The sequence below is a fragment of the Lepisma saccharinum genome, chromosome 1 (assembly GCF_977018435.1).
Source record: "Lepisma saccharinum chromosome 1, izLepSacc3.1, whole genome shotgun sequence".
NCBI classification, from domain to species: Eukaryota; Metazoa; Arthropoda; class Insecta; order Zygentoma; family Lepismatidae; genus Lepisma; species Lepisma saccharinum.
Genome location: NC_139229.1, coordinates 3,617,462 through 3,635,182, shown reverse-complemented (window position 1 = coordinate 3,635,182; position 17,721 = coordinate 3,617,462). Strand labels below are relative to the sequence as shown.

Here is a 17,721-nt window from a genome sequence, read left to right as displayed (position 1 = left end):
AAATTATAAAAGGACAGACCGAGACCTACTGCGTGCATGGAGGAAATCTGCTGTCCGATTTCAGGCAAGAAATGGAGTTGCCTTCCCGTTTCGTATCGTGTCGCGTTGTGACTCGTCGAGTCCGTCGCACCGTGGAAAGTGCGGGCGGGCGGTGTGTGCAACTTTCCACGTACAACTTTACCCCTTTGAATAAAAAATCTGTATAAAATCGGTCTCGCAATGTGAATTGACAATGACAATGGATTTTAAAAACAGATGCAAAGAGCTGCAGAACAAGACCAATATTGTATTTGTAGGACTGCCTAATACTAAGAAAAAGTTGTCTCGCAAAATTGATAAGAACGCGCTTTTTTGACATTTTAAAAATCTGAAGATTAAGAATTATGTTTAAAACCTTTCTGCGCGCAGCGTACCAAAATTAATTCCTACCGCAGCTCAAACATTCCAAAGTCCAGATTAGTTCTTTGTGCATAAAGTGAACTTTGCCAACCATCACACGTTTCGTGCAGACGAAGCAACCCACGCTAACCATTAGACAACTAACGTTGGCTTCCGTTAATTGCACAACAAAGACCTTCCCCCCTCCTTCTGTCCAACCTCATCGAAATGCAAACCTCCCTCTCTAATAGGCCTGCTACCCTATACTACACAGAGATGGAAATCAGCGTTGCCAACTGATCGATTTCCAGCGCGAATTGAGGACGAACTTCTTCCTGAATCATTCATGATGACGTGAATATTTCACACTGTCTCCCCAAGAGTAGCACTGCGCGCGGTGAAGGGCGTTGTGTAGGTTGGAAAGGGCGGGGGGTTGCGAAAAGCAAGAAGTCTGCGATGCGGAAATCTCCTCTCATTTTCTATCCTACTAAAAGCTAATATATTATTCACCTCAAAAGTTCCCAACAGTGAGTGACCTACATAGCCGGTTAGGTGCGTGGGGTGATACTCGGATGGCCTCAGGTTCAAACCTTGACACTGTTTAATTTGTGGTTAAATTTAGAATTTCTCTTCTAGGAAAGGCTGAATACTTACAGTCCATCAGTGCTCGAATGAAATGTTTTCACTTTATCACGTTCCTCTTTCTTTGTAGAGCCTTCTCAACAATGTCGGTCTATTTCTTTCTGTTTTGCGAATTTTGTCTTCATCTTCTTATGTCCAAGAGGTCCCGGGTTCGATACTCGGTGGAGGCACATAGTGGTTCGGATTTCAGTCCCGATTAGCCTATTTGTGCATAAAGTTGACTTAAAAACTCAAACAAACACTTCTTATGTACAGTCACGGACACTGCCGGCTTGTAACGATTCCATTGAAAGTCAATGTATTCATTACAAGCCGGCAGTGTCCGTGACTGTACAGGGTTCTGATGTTTCTCTCTACTCCCGTGGTTCTCAAACAATTCTCCACTTACAGGAAAGCGTACCTTGTATTCAAATTTCAAAGACAATGCTAAGCTTATAAATACACCTCGCATTTTTAGGTTCTAAAAAGTGTTCTTTTAGGTTCCTAAAATAGGCTCTAAAAACCCTAAAATAGGACCTAAAAATGTTACCTTAGGTTCGAAAAATCCTGAAGTAAGTTCAAAAAACTTAAAATATTTCAAAATTCCTGAAAAATACTGATAGGTATGGGACACCTATATCCTGCACAAATCTTGCATAACGTTATGTGTGTTGCCTAACCCTACGGCGATGGCAGAACTTACCATTGGAAATTTGCTATTAAAATCCACTCTTCGCCATATAGTTAGGCAACAATCGTTTTTCATGTTATCCACAGTCAAACTCCGTAATTTTGTCTGTGAGGATCATCTTATATTCTAAAAATATTTCAACAAAAATATAGTGAGTGGTGCAAACTTCAATGCTGAAATGTTAGTTTGCAAGGCGTGAATGCCACAAAGCACGGAAGTGGCGCGAAAGTGAGAAAGACCACACAGATCAGACCACTTTGGTTTGTACAGTAACAGAAGCACCGGGTATTTTGCTTTTTTTGTAGCTTTGAGAAATCACCATGGACTCGGAGGAAGGGAAATCGACAGAGAGGACGTTTCAAACACGTTCGTCATTGAAGTTTTTCGTGACCAAACAAAGCAAATGCCTTTGTATGACATACAAATTCTGTAAAACCTTTAGAAATATATAAAAACCTTAAAAAAGGCTTGATTTAGGCGCATAAACCTAATAGGTTCTAACAAGCAAAATAGTTTTTTTAGGCACTAAAAAACTTCATCAGTTGTTGAGTTTTTTAACAAAACGCTGACATAACTTATTATTCCTTACATACCTGTAAAGGAAAAAATAGGTTAAAAACCTAGAATCCGAGGTCTACTTATAACGCAATATGTATTGTAATAGGACATATATACAGGGTGAGTCAGAAGTGTGGTTACACGTTTCAAGTAAAATTGGTGTGTCTAGCTCTAGACCAAAGGACTTAAACAAAATTTGAAGTAACCAGTCGTTTTCTCCACTTTCCCACAGTCGATGGCAACAATGTTACCTTAAAATCACGTTTTGCCAGTCTCACGATCATTCTGGTATGCAATTGCTCCCGCTGCAACTGTAACATTTCTGCCGCATGTTCAGCGCCATCTTGGCTAATGACGTAAGCTCGGGGGCGTGATACTTATCTTATCTGAAATGAAGAAATGGAGTTTCAAATTTGATATACCATTCACCATTCCCCTCGACATTGTACAGTAACACATTTACTTCGAACGTGTAGCCATATTTCTAACACACCCTGTATATGCATATATAGCTATAGATATCGCATACATGTCTAATTTTGTAGTAACGCTCTTTACTAGTAAGCTTAACCTCCACGTAAATGAAGAGAAAATGTGACCAATGCAAAGATATTAAACGTTGCTTTTATTCCTATACTTTCGTTTCCAAGTAACCGGATTGATTCAAATCGATTTTCACTTTCACATTAACGCGGATGGATCGAACGGAATAGTTTACTCAGCTTATTATTTGCTAGGTAAATAAGTCACCATTTTATCTTGACAGATATAGTAATGTAGGAGATCCCCCTAAGCTTTGACCCTTCCTACAGAACACTGTATGACGACGAATATGAAACTTTACACAGCTGATACCACAGCATTTGTTTTTACATTAATGTATGTTTGAAGTTATTTCATTGAGTATTTAAGAAGTAATTTGGTCAAAATGAAGGTAATGCAAAAGGGTTCGGGGCAAAGTGATCCCTTTTCAAATTGTTATTATCAAATACGATTTTAAGTATAGAATTAATTAATATTATTAATAAAAAGTGAATGTATTAAAAGTAAGTAACTCACAAACAAGTTGAAGCAAACAGGTTTCATTCAGAGAAGAAAATATGAAACAGGTTAGGTATACACGATATTATAAACTGCTTACTTTAGTTCAGACGTGCCAAAAACCAATTTTTTTATCGCCACCTGTTGTTCACAACCCACGTTCCGCAACACCCATCGGCTACAACACACTCAAGATGGCTGTTCTGCAGTTGACATGTTTCCCGCTTGGAAGCAGCGCCGTAAAATGCGTTTTTTTTTTCGAGCCAGGGGATCGCTATGCGCCGGTCTCCCCTATGTTGCTATTATTATGCTTGTAATACAGAACGTTCGAAAAACCCCGCATTCAAAGTTTGAGAATTTTATGGTTTATTGAATTTGCCAACGTAATGAATAGTACATACATTCGGACTGATTTCTTGAAATACACAAAAAAAAAATATTTGTAAACTAAATGTGAGTAATACTGCAATCTCTCAGATCGATAACACACTGACAAGACGGCAAACCACTTTCCGCGCGTTGAAATACACAGAAATAATTTTGAAACTAAATTTGAGTAAACATAGACTGCTCTTTTACCTGGTGCAGGATCTTCGGGAAATAAACTTTTCCGTTTCTCCACATATCTATCATATGATATAAACTCAAAGCATGCTTCCAACAAAGCGATTCGGTGTTCGCGCGCAAAGGGCATTGTTGACAATCTGTGATCGTACGTCTCACACCGAGGACTAACAGTGGTACTGCTCTAAACTCGTTCTTCAAGGTCATGCTCATTCCTACTGACAGGGTTGCCAACTCATGCAGATGCCTTAGTTAGGGCTACCGTACGTCCTGGTTTTCCCGGTCATGTCCTCTTTTCGGACCCTGAAATTTGCGTCCGGGCGGGTTTTTACTTTCTGTTAAAATGTCCGGGTTTTTACTTTTATCCAATCATCATAGGTCAGAGATCACGAAGTTACAACTTTTCGAATCATTAAACGTCTGATGTTGGCAGTACTGGACGATGCGCTAAGCGTTAGTCGTTTTTTGTTACAGTTTCAAGTTCCGGTCGATGTGATTTCCGCGTCATTCGTTTGTTCGTGTTTCGAAGTGGAAGTTAGAGTTTGCGAACACGGTGTAAGCTACTAATATGCCTAAAAGGAAGTTAGGATGACCAGATATTTGTTGACCAAAAAGAGTATAGTCGATAGGTTGAAGGTGCGCATGCATTTTGCTCTTTCACGGGGTCCGCAAAAATCCCGCGCGACTTCTTGACAGTCTAATTATCCTGGAAATTATGCAAAATTAAAACTTCCTTTTTATTTTACACTAATTTTGCACAATAAACTATATTTTGTGACTACATAATATCTATTTTAATATTCTGATGCAATTCTTGAATATTCTAAAGCAAATTTCTTGGTATGTTGATGCATATAATTGGAGGAGAATATTTACACACCAATATTGATCAATATTTTGAACAAATTTTAATTATTGCAATTTTCAAGTATCGGTATCGGTTCAAAGTGGTATCGGCTCAGCCCTAATCATTATCATTAAATTCCAATGAATTTGAAATATGTTTTGCTTGTTGATGGAATATGAAAATGACACTTGAAATTGTTCATAGGAAATTCTTGAGTCAAGGAGTAAATACTTCAGTTTGTTGACATCTTGACGTTTTCCGTTCTGTGGATTTTCAAGGCATTTTTACGCGTAAAATAATGAATGAAATTAAATAGTAAGGAAAAAGAGTATATTTGGGGATTTTTGCAAATTGAAAAGAGTATAGAGTATATGAACCTCTAAAAGAGTATAATACTCTTAAAAAGAGTATGTCTGGTCACCCTAAGGAAGTGCAAGTGTAGTAATGAGTTACAAGAAAAGTATTCATGTTTTAGATGTGGTAGAGACGATTTTGAAGGCGAGTGTATGGTTTGTAAACCCGGTACATGTGTGTCTGTGGCTTTCGAAGAAAATGTCCTCTTTTTAGCATTTCAAAATATGGTAGCCCTACCTTAGTAGCTTTTTTTAAAAAAAAGAAAGTATTAATGCGGGGACTTTTCGAACGCATTGTAGCAGCCAGCGCAGAAGAAGCATTTCTTATATCTCGCCAATTCCTCCTTCCCACACTTTTATTTGCCACAGCTTCCAAAACATATCGTTCATCGCTTGTTTTGAAATAGCTTGCCCATCTCTCCGAATCTAATGGAAGAAATCGTTTCGGATTTATTATGTCTCTGGGCCTTTGCGATGGGTTATTGATATCACTCTTAGTATTTCTTTCCAGGATCTTCTTTCATCTTAGATGTTGATCCATTTATCTTCGGAGATGTTCGTTCTTTGTTCGGGTTTCTCGTTTCAGTGGCTTTTAAGCTCGTAACGCTGTCCCTCAGTTTTTCTTCCGTGCAAATTTATTTTCATTCCCTGTGAATTCCTTCGTCTATTCAGTTGTTCCAATAAGATTTGTACTAATATTACAAACGCAATTCCTTATTTTTCTTAGCATTTTTTTAGAACTGCATGGATATGTATTCGTGTCCAGATATTATTAGAATAATTGAATCAAGGAGACTTAGATGGGCAGGTCATGTGGCACGAAAGAAGAGTTTGCAGGATTCTTGTTGGGAAAGCTGATGATAGGAGGCCTGTAGGAAGGCCAAGACGAAGATGGAAGGATAATGTTGAGATGAACTTAAAGGATGGAAAAGATAGGATTGATCTTGCCCAGGATAGGGACAGATGGAAGGCTTGTGTTGCTGCAGCCATAAACTTTCGGGTTTAAGGAGGCTAGACAGTTAGTTAGTTAGTGTTTACAGTAGCAGTTTAGACCAATTGAAATTAAAGAGTAATTATATGAAGGCACAACATCCATGTGTACAAGAATTGTAAAAGAATTGTAATTAATTTGAGTTTTAATCCCCTTAGACTATTTCCTTGTGTGTTTCCGCTGCGCCGGTACTCTCTAAACTGCAGATCCAATTCAAAATTAGTGTATCTTAGCATAAAAAGAGCTTCAAATAAACTTTACCAATTTGGTTTACCTTTACACATAGTAGATACAAAGAAGAAATAGAATGGCGATTTCACAGTTTTGTGATTAATGTGCTGTAACTTGTTTCGTGTGAATGTAGGGTTGGTATATTACGTTATGTTTCTCTCCGGACAAACTCACCAACTCAATATATCCAGAAAATGAGGAAATTTCTTAATGACTGCATTTTTAAAGTGTTTTCCAACTCTCACAACACGCCATATTTATACAGATTTCAAGTTTCAAAGAACTCATATGTTTCTCTTTCATCTCATTCACAAACTGAAATTGTTGTATCCTTTGCCACAAATGCAGCCAGGTTATCGCATCGGGTTCCATTTTGCTCCACGACGACGCTCCTTCTCACTCTTCAACCTTTAGCATCCACTTTATGTCCCCGATCTATCACCCCGGCAAAAAATTATAATCTCCCTCACTAAGTGACTAATGACCTCTCTACCGAAAGTTTTGGGTTAGAGCCCTGTCTTATATGTTTCATTACTCATCCTCATCGTTGCGATTATCCTAAGGAGGAAGAAAAATTGTGTAAAATAAGAAAAAAAATACAAATGCAAAGCTTTGGAATGTTTTATCGGTCAGTAGAATGTGATTTATTCATTAAGTATGTATTTGTGACCGTCATAGTTTCCACATTTAAGTTTACAATGTTCTTATAATGGGTTTTTGTAGTTGAATGAATGTTTATTACTTTTATCCTTTCCAGGAGGCATCTAATACTGTCCTGTCAAGGCATGATCAGTGTCTTCCCGTTTGATGATCCAGAATGTTCCTTCTCTATGGAGAGTAGTAAGTAGCTTATCTATTAAGTGCATAAACACACACACACACGCACAGCCTGAATATTCCTGGGGAATATAAAATGAGCGGGACCTATAAGTTAAATTGTTCAGATGAATTCAAGATATCTCGGGGGGGGGGGGGGAAAACAGAGGTGTTGATTTATCAGTTTGAAGTTCCAGTTGGAAAATAGCGACAATGGTCCACTTAATAAAGAATTCTCTAGCATTTACCAGCATTAAGTAGAGATGAATTATTCTTCATCTTCATAAACTTTTAGATTACTCTTACTTTCTAGATGTCGTAATTATGATGTGTTAAGTTTTTAGACCCGGAAATTGAGACTAAAGTACTTGCGGGATTCATAAATTTTGGCAGAGTTACTTTCTTGATTCATAAATCGTGATTTAGGCTCTTTTAGGATTCAACATATATGACAGGCATCTATGATGAATGGGGTACATTTTACATTCAGAAATTGTTACGGTTTTACTTTTTGGCTTCAGAAATTGTGACCGAATTTTTTTTTCGATTAGTCGCCTGTACATATATAACCCATAAAAATCCTACTTGCTCAACTTATATTCTTAGCTTCAGACGTTCCTAATGCCTTACTGCAGTGGATCTCAAACTGTGGTACGCATACCCACAGGGGTACATGAATGACTTGAAGGGGGTACGCGATCAGCTTGGAAAAGAAGTGTCGAGAATACCCACACGACAACTTTTTTGCTGCAGGTGCGTAGGGCAGACTTCATAGCTGTAACGTTCAACTGGAAAATAAGGCTGATTTTGTCACTCATAATCTTTTCTTCGTTCATGTGATTTGAAATAAAATACTCGTTCGAAATTTATAGTAGACTAAATTTAGAGCCGAATCTCTGCTTGAAAGTTTCAAGTGCACAACCAGACATCAAGACTATGCAGGCACATCCTTCTCACAAGAAACACTGAGGATTTACAATAAAAACTCCTAAATTGTGCTTGACAGTTTGTTTACAGTTGTTTTTCAACAACTCTGGAAAAAATATATAGAAATTAAAGTTTTTTATACACTTCTTAGCATACATGTGTTTCACAGTTTTATATTTGTAACTAATCATAAAGATTATAAACGTAGGAACACCCAATAATAACAAACGTAGGATTATTTGTTTAAAATCTTTCCACATACAGACCGAATGCCATTTTGCTGTATTACAGATACACGCCTCCGACATGGCAAAAACGCCCCACCGATCAGGCAGCCAAAAAAAATCCCCAAACCCCACTATTCGGAGAAAACCTATGGTGGGGATATATTAGACGTTTAGGTTACGACTAAAGGGGAAAATGTTTGAGAACCACTGCCTTACTGGAAAATGGTCCCATGCAGTACTCTAGTTAGGCAAAATTTCGCATTACTTTTACAACAAAAGACGATCGATTTCAGACTTGCTTCCGCACTCTTCTACCTCAGTTACGAGTGCTGAGTTGTATTTGCATTAAGGAAGTTAATGTCCTTAGTACTTGCAACAATAGAGTACTTAATGTTATTCTGAAGATCCCTAGACCGGAAAGACTCGAACCCAAGCTCGGGAACAGAGAAGGTGCTAACCCACCTCGCCATTGTTGCGTCGGTAGCCTTTGAAGTTCCTAATCTTGTTAACTCCGGTGTCTGAAGTGATTTATGTAGCGAAGTCCATCATAGTGCAAGGACGAGTAGGGTTTCATGCAAACCAACACGCACATGGAAATCCGGAGGCCAGGCCCTTTATCAGAAACATAATCCCTGGTAATTTTCTGCCGTATCATTCTTTTTTTCATGTAGAACTTATTTTGTTTTCGTTCTTGACCTTACTGAGATATACATATTGGGGTAAAACACGTGGAATGATTTATGATATCAATGCGTACATAGACCTTGCTTAAGAGCAAATATGATAGCTGAGTGACGCATTCATTAGCATTAGAGGCTATAAATAGCTCACAATTGGTTTTGATTGATTGTCAGCACTTAGGCTATTTTGCACCCGTCACATGATACGGGATTCAGCCTCTTACCTTATCTAGAGGATAACTAAGAACACGACTGTAATGTCGGTGGCTAAAATATTCTGACTTCAGTTAAAAGCTGAGACTGTAAAGGGTCACTCAGCAATATAAGGACAAAAAAAGGACAAGACGCCAGAGCCTCGTTAGTCTACAAAATGAAGTCCAGGGTGTACTACGTGGAAGGTTAAAACCCTTTACACCTCCCACCCAGCTCTCCATTAGCACCACCCACGGCACTGGAACATGGGTTCACCATAAGGTATTGCTATTTAAACAAATTGGAGCTTACTTTACGGCGGGTGGTCATGATATGCTGATGTCCACTAAAGAAATGACGAAATCAACTCGACTCAACTCTCTAACCTTCTTAAACCCGAAGATTTATGCAGCAACACAAGCCATCCATCTGTCCCCATCCTGTTCAAGATCAATCCAATCTTTTCCATCCTTACTGATTTCCTCTAGGTCCATCTCAACCTTCATCTCTACAGGTCTCTTACCGTCTTACCAACAAGAATCCTTTAAACTCCTTCCACTCCCATTCGCGCCACGTGGCCTGCCCACCTAAGTCTTCTTGATTTAACACTTTTATGTCTAAATATTTTTCTCTGAGCATTTAATTTGACGAAATGACAAATGACGAAATCAAGGTAACTAATTTATGTATCAAAGTTCTCCAAAGAATTTTGTTTCAGATCAACCTTGTGTACGGACAGGCTAATAGAGAGTGGCCCTACATTTTAAAGTGGAAGTGCTTTCATCGCATATCGAACCCGGAACCTCTTGATTACAAGGCGACGACTTAACCATTAAGCCATCAGGGAGGCCCCATACTGAAAGAACAGCAGCACGAAGTTCCACGTTAGATTCTTTGAAACTCTATCGTTTTCAATCGCTCATCAAGATTTTACAAGTTTCGGTTACCGTTACGCCTGTCTAATGCTTGTCCCGCTGAGCGGAACGTGATGCATTATATATTGAACGAAGATGAGAATGTGGGAATGAAAAGTTGGCGTCCTCTTTCTTTCCCTGTCGACCTGGGACCTCTGAAAACTTCTGCTCTTCTTCCCTGATTAATGGCACTCTTGTTAAATCTTTTGTCGTTGGTTCTTGAACCGTGTCGGCTTAAAGAAGACGAATTGTAAACCCTCGGAACTTTTCGGGTTTTTGAACCAAGTTTCCCTTTGTTCTGCGCATGCGTCGTCGACTTCACAAAAGGCCCGGATCAAAATGCACCAGAGATTGCATTAAATACGTACACTCCCGTGAGTTCATCACAATGTGGCTAAAGTTAGGCTGTCCCTTGAGATTCAGAGGAGCATTCATCTGCTTCATTGCAGAGGTTCTCTTGACAAGTTTCCCCTCTCGGTCGTTGTCTCGTCGAGATATATTTCCGCTTTTGTTCGGTCGAGGCGCCGGAATAGCCGCGAAAGTGAAGTTTCGCGTTTCGTCCCTTGTCGCATTTTGCCTCAAGGTTGCGTCGATACATTTTTGCTTTTCGTTTCGGAAGTGTTATTTTCCTGGTCGTCTTTCAGAACGGGCATTGCACTGATAAGGTTAGGCTCACCTTTCCAAGTGAATCGGTGAACAAAATGCACATATCGCTATATGGTCCTTCAATTATTCATGGACAGAGAGAGATTTTGGTTTTGAGAGAGAAAATAAAATGGTTGTGTAAGATAGGAGATAAAGGAAAAGTGAGAGGTAATGATTTTGAAGATAAAAGAAAGAGAATGATTTTGAGAATAAAAGACGGAGAACGACAAAGAAGGAAACAGAAGTAAATAGAGAGAGATAATTGTTTTTAAAGAGAAAAGAAGGAATGATTGTGAGATTAAAGGAGAGAGATAGTGAGAAAGAGACAGGTATAATAAAAAGAGAGATAATAAATTTGAAAAATAAACAACACGGCTTCGAGAAAAAGAGAGTAAGAGGAAAAGAGAAAATGATAGGAGATAAGAAGAGAGAGAGAATGATTTTTCAAATAGAAAATTAAAGAAAATGACTGAGAAAAAGAGAAAGATAGGAAGTTAAAGGAGAGAGATAATGCTTTTGAAAAATAAATGGAAGAGAAAAGAAAGGGGATGGCTGTGAGAATAAAAGACAGAGAGAGAGACAGTAAGAAAAAGAAAGAGATACAATGATTTTCTTGAAGAGAAATGGAAAGAAATTTACTGTGAGAAAAGATAAAAGACAGAGAGAGAAAGTTGATTATTTTAAAATAAAAGAAACTATAACTGTAGAGAAAAGTGAGAAAGAGACGAAAAGGAAGAAAATTATAGTACAAGTTCAGAAAGAGAAAGAGAGATGGAAAGCGAAAAAGAGAGGTAATAATCGAATTTGTACCGTCAAAGTAGCGATTGTGACTTGAGATAATTAGTCTGATTGAGAGATAATGAGAGGTAATGAGAGTACATTGCTACTGACAAATAAATTCCACCATTGTAACTTGGCAAAAGAGTGAGATAGGATAAATTGATAAATAAAAACAAAGAGAAAGAAGAGTGAAAGTATAGAGGAAGACAGAAAGAGAAAGAAAGAAAATGGAAAGAGGAAGTATCAGAAATGAGAGAGAGAAACAGAAGGAAGAAAAGGGAGGCAAATGTAGAAAGAATTTCAAAAATCAACAGACAATGATTCAGGGAAAAGGCAAAAAACAATTGTGTATGAGAGAGAAGTGGAGAAGGAGAATGACTTTCAAATAAAGATGAAAATAATGAGAGTACACTTTTGCTGATAAATACATCTGGCTATTGTCACTTAAGTAAACCTTTTCATTTTCACACATATTTCAATTCTCAAAGTTCGTTATCTCGGCTACATTTTCGTAGTAGACTGCCCCTCCCAGAGCACAGCTTAAAATCGGCTGAGCGAGAAATAATAATACTTATGTGTTCTTTCTTTCCTCCGAAATCGAGCGAATGAAATCGGAAAGCGAGCAAAGCAATTCGCACGACGACCTTCGGGTATGAAATAGGAGTCTGGCACTTATCGCACACTTCTCGACCACTCGTCAAGCCCCGCCCTTTCCTTCTGACGTAAGTTCGTATTGCTTTCGTTGTTAGATTAGGCATGTTAGGTTGATTAATTAATGTAGTTTCTTTTACTTCGCATTTTGTGACTCCTGGCTAATTTGTGAAGATGGGGATGAGTGATGAAATGATGAAATTGATGAATGGACATTCACAAACAACCAAGCCCGAGCGGGATTCGAACCCGGGACCCTTGGCGTCGCGGCGCGATGTGCTAACCACTCGGCCACAAGGTTCGGCTATTAGCATGTTAGGCTTAGGGCTGTTAGCATAATCACTGCATAATCGTTGCACCCTGTTTTTCCAGTCCAAAGATTGGTTTAGGAGCCTTTCATGACGTCATCCTCTCATCGGCGCTTCTCATAACGAAAGCAACCAGGCCTGTAGTCAGAATTTTATTGGGGGGGGGTGATCATTTCTAATCAGCACCCGCTATCTTGATTGAGTTGTTGTGTTAAGTCCATTTTGTGCACACAAAGGCTAATCGGGACTGGTCCTACAGTTTAAAGTGGGATCCGAACCAAAATGTGTCTCCACCGGGTATCGAACCCGACACCCCTTGATTAAAATGCGACGACGCTACCACTGCGCCACGGGGGAGGCAAAAAAGTGGGGGGTAGAAGTCATAAAGATGAATTTCTCAGTATACTTACCAAGATGTTTAATCATGCTAAGGAAGTGAAATTGGGGGGTGGGTCAGCCCCCAAGAGCCCACCCTGTGGTTTCTTACTAGTACTCTCTTCTCCCTTCTTATCTCCTTAGCCTCATCTCACTCTACGTCACATATTTTCTGCCTTGGTCAGCATATTTAGTTTTTCTTAATTGTTTTTACACCTGGTGGCTCCCGTTCAAACGCCCGTTTGAAATTGGCGATTGTCGTCATCGTTGCTAATTACTCAGCACATAAAAAATGGGGTTGCTTTACATTATACCGCAAACCGCAAGGCTCCATGTAAAATAGCTTCTTCACAATTGTAATTTGAAATCGGTGGTTTAATGTGAACACCCTGTATTACTTATGCTAAGAGACCTAACCTACCCAACCTAACAACGATAGCATTTAGCCTGACGTCAGAAGACATAGGGCGGGGCTTGAAAAAAGGTGTTTGAGGATCGTGCGATAAGTGAGAGCCATGAAGGGAGGAGGAGGTTGCGCATAAATTTCCGGTGTGGTCGGGCAACTTCGTTAATGAAATTTGCTTGTTAATGCGAGCATCCTGAATTGGAGCACAGGAGGGTGGGGGAGGGGTTGGGTGGGGTGTTTCTGGAATCTCGGATTCAGAGGACGGTAGGTTGAGATTGGCGACGGGGATAAGAGGTGAATTGAAACCTGGCGATGTTTTTCAATAAGGGCCAAAAGGGCTACATTTAAGCAACTGCTGGAGTGAAATTGTACCAGCAGGATGGCGACTGTGAAGGGGGTGTTTTGCCCGACTGTAATCGAGACGGGCCACTTCTGCCATGTTGGTTCTTCCATGCGAGATTTTGAAGAGGTTATTCCTGGGTCTTGACATATCGTTTGGAAGATATAAGTTTAGTTGTGAGAGTAGAGCTGGGAATCTATTTTTCGTTAACAAGTTTAGATAGCAAAGTTAATTGATGTATTTGTCTTATTTTCTCGAGCGACGGAACACCCTACACTTCACGCAACATGTCACCCGGGGTGATCTTCGGATATTCACCTTCAAGTTTAAATAATAGATACCTCAGAAATTTATTTTGAAGTTTTTGCATTTTGTCTATTTCTTTCTTGACAAGAGGATCCCAAGCAACCGAGGCATATTTAAGTTTCGATCTAACAAACGCATACTACAGCCAGAAGAAAGTTTCCCCCTCTTTCTGAATTGGCTGCCCATACTCAATAGGAATCCTAAGTGTCTATGGACTTTGCTGAGGATACGCGCAATGTGTGATTGAAAGCTTAACGACTGATCAAAAGCAAGATGGATTCATTTAAATCAGGCTATTTTTTTAAAAAAAATAACTGATTTAAATCACTTTAAAAATAATTTACAGAATATTGTACATAAGGATTTTTTGATATCAGATTCACTTTTCGTGAAAGTACATAAATGAGTGATGATACGATAAAATTCATGAATGCACACTCACAAACATCCATGCTCAGACCGGGATTCGAACCCGGGGTCCCTGCCGTCATAGCGCGATGTGCTAACCACTCCGCCACGAGGGCAGGCTGAAATGTAATATAAGGGGTGTTCAAATTTCAATGTTACCTTTGATTTGCTAAAGAAACGCAAAAAAGAATGGAAAAGTGAAAACTTTAATATTGGAATGAAAATAACACATGTTCCGGTTAACAATGGAAGATGATGTCAGACAAGTGACCCCCTCTGGAATTGCGGCAAGCAATCAGTCTTTTATCAAAATGTTCAATGATATTTGCACTTAAACACGTCTATTGATGCGGTAGCAGCGATAATGTTGTCATTAAGGTCCTGCATTGTTTGTGGGTTGTTGGCATGCTTATACTTGTTCTTTCAAATAACCCCACAGAAAAAAATCTAGGGGTGTCAGATCACATGATGTAGGCGGCTAGTTGATGTCTCCCCTGCGTGAAATTATGCACCCCCTCAAACTTTTCACGCAAAAGATCAATTGTTGGGGACGCAGTGCGTCTTGTTGGAACCACATCTATGGCTTCCAATGCATTCCACAGAAAACGTGTAATCATCGCTCGATATCGAGTTCCAATGACATTAGTACCATCTTCAAAGAAATATGAACCAATCACACCCTCTGCCCACAACCCACACCACACTGTTACCATTTGTGGATGCATTGGTTTCTTGAATACTCCTCGTGGATTTTCTGTACCCCATATCCGGCAGTTTTGTTTATTCACATATCCACCCAGGTGGAAATGGGTTTCGTCAGTGAAGATGATTTTGTTGAAAAATTCGCTATTGTCCTCTTCTTGCCCTAGGGCCCAATTCACGAATTCACGACATAGTGTGTGATCATTTGGTTTCAACTCTTGGGTTAACTGTATTTTGTATGCCTTTAAATGCAAATCTTTGTGTAAAATGTTGAATAAGGTGTTTTTTTATGTCTATTTGCTGCGAACGGCGACGAATTGATGTGTTTGGGTTCTCTTGAAGACTTGCACTCACGGCTGCGATATTTTCCTGGGAGCGACCATGACGACGGTGTACTGGACTAACTTCATCCCTCACTGAACCACTTTCTTCAAACTTGGCACAGATTCTCTTGATTTCCATGTCTGACGGACAACTTTGTCTTCCATATTTGGTACGGAATTTACGAGCAACTTCTGCACAGGTTTCCCCACATTTGCGATACTGTTTCACTATGAAGGCACGTTGTTCAATGGTGTAGCGTTGCATTTTCATTCACCACAAGGTCCCTCCTTCCCAACTCACAAAACTTCTTGCTGCTTCTCCTACAAAAAAGAGAAAAACAAGTAACATTGAAATTTAAACACCCTTTATAATGTGTAAACACACTTAAATTTCTTTTGATTTAAAATTCAATAATTTTTATAGACAAAAATAGCAAACATTTTGTGTAGGTAATCATGTTAAACCATAAATAGTGTCATTATCATTAAACTGTAAATAAACTATATTTTAAGTTACAATTATATAGTACATCCGGAATGTTTTATTTTCACTGGAAGAAAGGTTACTGATTCTATTATAGTTTCATTAACACACATTCATTCTTTAGTAGGTTCATCTACACAGTATCAGAAACAGAAAAATGTATATTTGCATATATTTTTTTTACTTGCTTCAATGAAACTGTTCAATTTTACAGGGCCGTTTACCACAAAAATCCTTTCTATATAAAAACATACCGTGCGTTCATTTCGATCTGCAGCCGAGAGATCGGGAGAAGCGTGGCGGGTGGCGCTGACGGAGATGCCGACATTTGCGGCCTGTAATGCCCGCTTATTTTTATAGACATATGCAGACATTTATATAAATATTGCAAAACGATCACTAACCTGTGTTATAACACGCAAAAGTTCTTCTGTAATTCATCCAAGTTCTGCTCTTATATACACAAAAAAATACGCTTTAGAAACGATGTTAAGAGTCACAGATAATAAAACATTTTAATCATAGTTTTGACCTGCTTAAGTTTATATCCTTGAAAGAGTTTTGTGCCGATGGGGATCGTTTGGAGGTTTTGAATGTGCAACACTCTATCAAGATTACGCTGTAGAAGAAACCGTTAAAAGTCAATAGTGTTCGTGAGCTTCCTTGCAATCCGAAATCTCCGAGCTCGAGTTTTTTGTTCCTTCGCGACTAGATGAAGACAGAGTTGTAAATATAGTGGCGAGCAATGTAAACCAAGAGCGTGTTAATTTCGTACTGTGCGCAAGAGTGTTATTCTTGGTTACTTGCAGTTACTTGTTTGTGTTATTGTAGTGTGTATGTGTGACGTGTCAGTGAGACGATTGGAATGCCAGCCGCAAGATTCACGTTAGAACAATTTTTTTTTATGTATGACACGTACCTACGTGAAAACAAACTCGTGTCGAGACGTGTGTAGGTAATTTGTACAGAAATTCCCATGAGTTTCAACTCCACACAGAGATACGGTTAGACATCTTGTCCTTAAATTACGAGAAACTGTATCGTTAAATTTTAAAACACCTAAGCAAAAACGACGGATTCTAACCGAAGCAAAACTCGATGATATTGGTGCAGCGTTAGAACGTTCTCCAAACAAACCTCTACGCCGTGTTTCACAAGAGGTGGGCGTGTCAAAATCATCGGCACATACAGTCACTAAGCTACTAAAATTAAAACCGTACTCTTATAACACAGGTTAGTGCTCGTTTTGCAATATTTATATAAATGTCTGCATATGTCCATAAAAATAAGCGGGCATTTCAGGCCGCAAATGTCGGCATCTCCGTCAGTTCCGCCCGCCACGCTTCTCCCGATCTCTCGGCTGCAGATCGAAATGGACGCACGGTATATCTTTATGTATGGTGCCCAAAACCGCACAAGCAATTTTAAGCGTGTTTTGTTTTAATCAAAACAATCGATTTAATTGAAAACATCATTAAAAATGAGTTTTTAAATAAAAAATCATGATTTTTATTCACCTTGGTCAAAAGTGACTCCGAGATCGGTAAAGGTATTCTCTATTAGAATTTCCACCACCAGACATGTTATGTGAGTATTGTATGGGACACGCGTGAATGACTTTACATTTCTTACGATTAAGACTAACTTTATTATTATTATTTAGTACATGATTTTACCACATTAGCAAAGTATCACTGATAGCCATTTCTTCCCTTCATTAAAAATCCACAGACTATGGACAAATGCCCCTGGACTATAGCGAAAAGTGGCAGAGAAACGAAGTGAAATAAACAGAATCAATCCATCTTATGGTTCACCCTTGTGTGTAGACAACCCAGATAACACTACAGTAAGGCGGGTCTCCATAACGTTTTAGGATGTAACTTTTGACTACGTGCAATATGAAATCTTTGTTATAGGTCTTGGCTACTCTTACAGGGGCCTATCCTCGCAAAGTGGTGA

General features: G+C 39.0%; 1 protein-coding gene across 16 annotated transcripts in view; it reads left to right on the top strand.

Annotated features, from left to right (window-relative positions):
• Positions 1–17,721, top strand: part of pHCl-1 (pH-sensitive chloride channel 1) — a 655,929-nt gene that overhangs the window by 532,050 nt on the left and 106,158 nt on the right. For all 16 annotated transcript variants that reach the window (XM_083128521.1, XM_083128534.1, XM_083128594.1 and 13 more), the window contains one exon: positions 7,033–7,115. In XM_083128521.1, the coding sequence (XP_082984647.1) occupies positions 7,033–7,115 (83 nt within the window). The remainder of the gene's footprint in view (positions 1–7,032; positions 7,116–17,721) is intronic.